At 40.2% G+C, this 4,506-nt stretch overlaps 1 protein-coding gene across 1 annotated transcript in view; it reads right to left on the bottom strand.

The window, feature by feature from the left end:
• The window catches only part of LOC109384375 (beta-defensin 127-like), an 8,331-nt gene extending 5,256 nt beyond the window's left edge, over positions 1–3,075 (bottom strand). The window contains exon 1 of the mRNA XM_019645685.1: positions 3,027–3,075. Within this exon, the coding sequence (XP_019501230.1) occupies positions 3,027–3,075 (49 nt within the window). The remainder of the gene's footprint in view (positions 1–3,026) is intronic.
• Between the last annotated feature and the right edge of the window lie 1,431 nt (positions 3,076–4,506).

Consider the following 4,506-nt stretch of genomic DNA (forward strand, 5'->3'; position numbering starts at 1 on the left):
TATGTATATATCAACATAATAATAAGACATTTACATCGCTCAAAGTGATAACACCCCTCCCACAAGCTACTACCTCTCTGATATCTTATATAACTGTTACAATACCCTTGACTATCTTCCTTAAGCTACACTCCCCCACCCATCCCGTGACTACATATGAGGTCTGACAATTAAGTTCGAAAACTTGTTGCAACAATGTTCTAACCTTTTCTGATATCAGGAGGATTATTTATTATGAATTTGTACCAACTGGACAAACAGTTAACCAAGTTTACTATTTGGAAGTGCTGAAAAGGCTGTGTAAAAAAGATAGACGACCTGAACTTTTTGCCAACAATTCATGGCTCTTGCATCACAACAATGTACCAGCTCACGTGGCACTGGTTGTGAGGGAGTTTTTAGCCAGTAAACAAATAATTGTATTGGAACACCCTCTGTACTCACCTGATCTGGCTCCCAATGACTTCTTTCTTTACCAGAAGATAAAGGAAACATTGAAAGCAAGACATTTTGTTGACATTCAGGACATCAAGGGTAATATGATGACAGCTCTGATGGCCATTCCAGAGAAAGAATTCCAAAATTGCTTTGAAGGGTGGGCTAGGTGCTAACATTGGTGCATAGCTTCCCAAGGGAAGTACTGCAAAGGTGACCATAGTGATATTCAGCCATGAGGTATGCGGCACTTTTTCTAGGATTAGTTCCGAACTTAATTGTCAGACCTTGTATGATTGGCATTGTAGCACTTACACTTCTATCATATCACATAATTATCATTCCTTTTTCATGGTGGGAATAACTAAGATGTAGTCTCTAAGCAAATTTGAGGTCTATAATACAATGTTGCTGTCTATAATCGCAATACTGTGCATTAGGTCTTCAGGGTTTATTTATCCACTAGTTGCACTAGTTAGTTTATACTCTACAACTTTTCCCGAATTCCATCATCTACAACAATTCTTTTTTTTTTAATCCATCCAGCCACTGTGCCTTTGATTGGTGAGTTCAATCCATTCACGTTTAGAATAGTTATTGTGATGTAAGGCTTAATATTGCCATTTTATTTATTGCTTTCTGGTTCTTTTGTATTTCCAGTGTTCCTTTTCCCCTGTTTCTGCCTACTTTTGTAAATTGGCGATTTTTCTGTCCTGGTATGTTCTGCTTCCCTTTTTACAACAATCTTTTGTAATTCTTCCTTAGATTTTTGCTTTGTGGTTACCATGGGGCTTACATGAAACCTCTCATAAACCAAGCAGTCCATTTTATGCTGATAGCAACTTATCTTTGTTTGCTTATAAAGGTTCCACCCTTTTTCTTCTCCCCTTTTATATTTTTAATGTCACAATTTACCTCCTTTTATGCTGTGTATTCATTAAGAGATTATAGTAGCTTTATTTATTTATTTATTTATTATTATTATTTTTTTGAGCTGAGCCATCCTGCCACCTATTGGCAGCTTAGCTCAGGTCAGGACTCGAACCACTGTTGCTCAGAGTTCGCACTCTTGAGTGAGTAGCTATAGTTTTTTAATACTCTTTTCCTTTCACCTTTACACTGTAGTTAAATGGTTAATACACCATCCTATTATAGAATTAGAGTTTTCTAAACCTGATTATATATTTTTTTCCCTTTACCAGTGTGTTGTATACTTTCATATGTTTTCATGTTATTGATTAGCATCTTTTCATTTTAGTTTGAAGAACTCCCAATCAGCATTTCTTGCAAGGCAGGCCTAGTGGTGATGAACTCCCTCAGCTTTTGTTTGTGTAGTAAAGTCTTTATTTCTCCTTTATACCCGAAGGATAGCTTTGCTGGCTAGAGTATTATTGGTTGGCAATTTTTACCTTTCAATACTTAATATATCATTCTACCATCTCCTAACCTGTAAGGGTTTCTTTTGAGAAACCTGCTGATAACCTAATGGAGTTTCCTTTGTAAGTTACACTCTTTTTTCCCTTTGCTGCTTTTAGGATTATTTCTTTATATTTGATTTTTGATAGTTTCATTGTAATGTATCTTGGAGAAGGTCTTTTTCCATGGAGATAATAGAGTGATCTGTTAGCTTCATGAACTTGGATGTCCAAGTCTCTTCCTAGGTGTGGGAGCTTCTCAGCTATTATTTCTTTAAATAAACTTTCTGTCTCCTTCTTTTTCTGCTCCTTCTGGAATCCAGGTCATTCTGCATTGTTTGTAGTGTTCATTCTTGAGGACTACCTACATGGCTATGCAAAATGACAAGCTAAAGAGGTAGAAGTCAGCTTTGAGGATGTCTTCAGGATTAGCATGCGATGGGTTAGATATGATGTGGCCTTAAGAGCAGGCAGAACTGCTTTATTTTTAAAAGATTTTTATTGGGGGATTGGGGGGATGGGAACAGCGCTGAGGAATTGGGGGAAGAAGAACAGACAAGTTGCTGTCCTTTTGTTCTTCAGTCTAGTTGTGGCGGACATTGCTTCACTGGCCCAAGTTGGCACTATCATTGCGCTCTTCCCGGGCAAGGCAGATCAGTCGCGGGCTTCTGGACGGCCGCTCACGCTGGCTGCTGGCTACACATGGTAGCCCATGGCAACCCACTGCAGCAGGGGCTGCAGCCTACGCTGTCGCAGNATATATAAATATATTAGTCTATTATATAATATGCATTAGTTTATTATATATAATATATTAGTCTAGTATATATAATATATATTCGTCACATATATATATTGGAGTGAAATATATATATTTGGGTGCCAGAGTAAAAACTGTATCCAAAGAAATAAGGGTATCCTTACATATTGGGCTCATTCCTTTCTATAATGAGAACTTCCAAGAGGAAATTATGACCTCTTTTTTACCTCTGAAGACTCCTTTTTAAGAACAGTACCATGGTAGAAGTCTTCAGGAAGAGAGAATATCTGATGACATTGGGTAGACTTCAACCATCCCTAGGGACCTATCTCCTTTTACTGTGAATTATGAAATTGCCTTGGGTTCTTAGAAATACTCCATCCTATTGTTTGAGTCCCTGGAAAACTCTGGATTACCTGTGGGCTTCTGGAACAGCAGAATTGCAATGATCAGGAGGAGCCTCATGGCCAGGCTTCCCAAAGGAAGTAGTTGCCAAGCTCTTGGTCCAGTGAATTGCACACCATGTCACCTTCCTCAGGGACTTGGATTCTTATGCACTGAACCAAAACAGATGGTATGATATAAAGTGTGCCCCCAAACTTTCCAACTGGGAGTAAGTTACATCACATGGGCAGGCACAGGAAATTTGAGGTCACTCACTTTACCCCCACATGGAATTCAGAGACGCAGCATGTTCCATTCCATCACACCTGATGCCAATCTGTGGACTGTGGACTGAAGAATCTGTGCTTTCTCTTTTTTGGTTATCTGCCCAGCTAGACCAAGCTAGACATGTTCTCTCTTCTAAGAATGAATGAGGTAATATAAATAATGAAGCCTATTCCATTTACTGCATTCAGCTAAGTCTAGGATCTCTCTCGGTGACTATCACTTCAGTTAATCCAAATGGCAGCTAATTTTCATCCCCACATCCTAGATAAATTTGTTTTTTAAGATTTTTTATTGGAGAATTGGGGGATGGGAACAGCGATGGGGAATCAGGGAAGGGGAACAGACAAGTTGCTGTCCTTTTTGTTGTTCAGTCTAGTTGTGGAGGACGTTGCTTCACTGGCCCAAGTTGGCACCATCATTGCGCTCTTCCAGGGTGAAGAAGATCAGTCACCAGCTTCTGGACCACCGCTCATGGCAGCTGCTGGCTGCTCACACTGGCTGCTGGCTACACATGGTAGCCCATGGCAACCCACTGCAGCAGGGGCTGCAGCCTACGCCAGCAACTCATGGCAGCCCAGCTCCAGGTAGAGCTGCTGTTCAGCATCCTAGCTGTAGAGGGCAGTGTCACTGGTCCTCATATGTGGGATCCGAACTGGGGCCCTCTGGCGTCCCAAGCCAGCTCTTAACCAACGAGCCACTCGGCCGGCTCCCTAGATAAATTTAATTATTTAAAGGCAAGCAATATATAATGATGGAGGAATAATAGGATGACTACAATAAAAATTTCATTTAGAAACAGCAAAAGACAGGGGAAAGACAGATAATTTGCGTAAAGCATTATCCAGATCGCCAATAATAGCAAGATTTTTTTTTTCTCCTACCAGCGTAGAGAATTCGTTGTTAATGTGTATTCTTTCTGTTCTGCTCTCTGTGAAGGTTTCCCTTGTTCATTGATCTCAGCGGCCATATCTTGGAGCAGGCTGGTGGTGTGGGGAGGAATCTTCTGGGGGCTCTGCTACTTTAGCAACACGTTTCCTACTAGTGCAGATTTAGGAGACCGTATGAATGATTTTGTTAGCCAGGCTTTGATTTCTATGACATTATAACTCTTTGAGAAGACTAACAGGCTTTCCTTTAAATTGCTTTTCATCATTTTCATGTCTAAGACCAACCCAGAAATCCTTTTGAATCATGACAATTCATCTTAGTTTCCAACCAGGGCAC

This window comes from Hipposideros armiger, unplaced genomic scaffold, assembly GCF_001890085.2.
Source record: "Hipposideros armiger isolate ML-2016 unplaced genomic scaffold, ASM189008v1 scaffold_94, whole genome shotgun sequence".
NCBI lineage: Eukaryota > Metazoa > Chordata > Mammalia > Chiroptera > Hipposideridae > Hipposideros > Hipposideros armiger.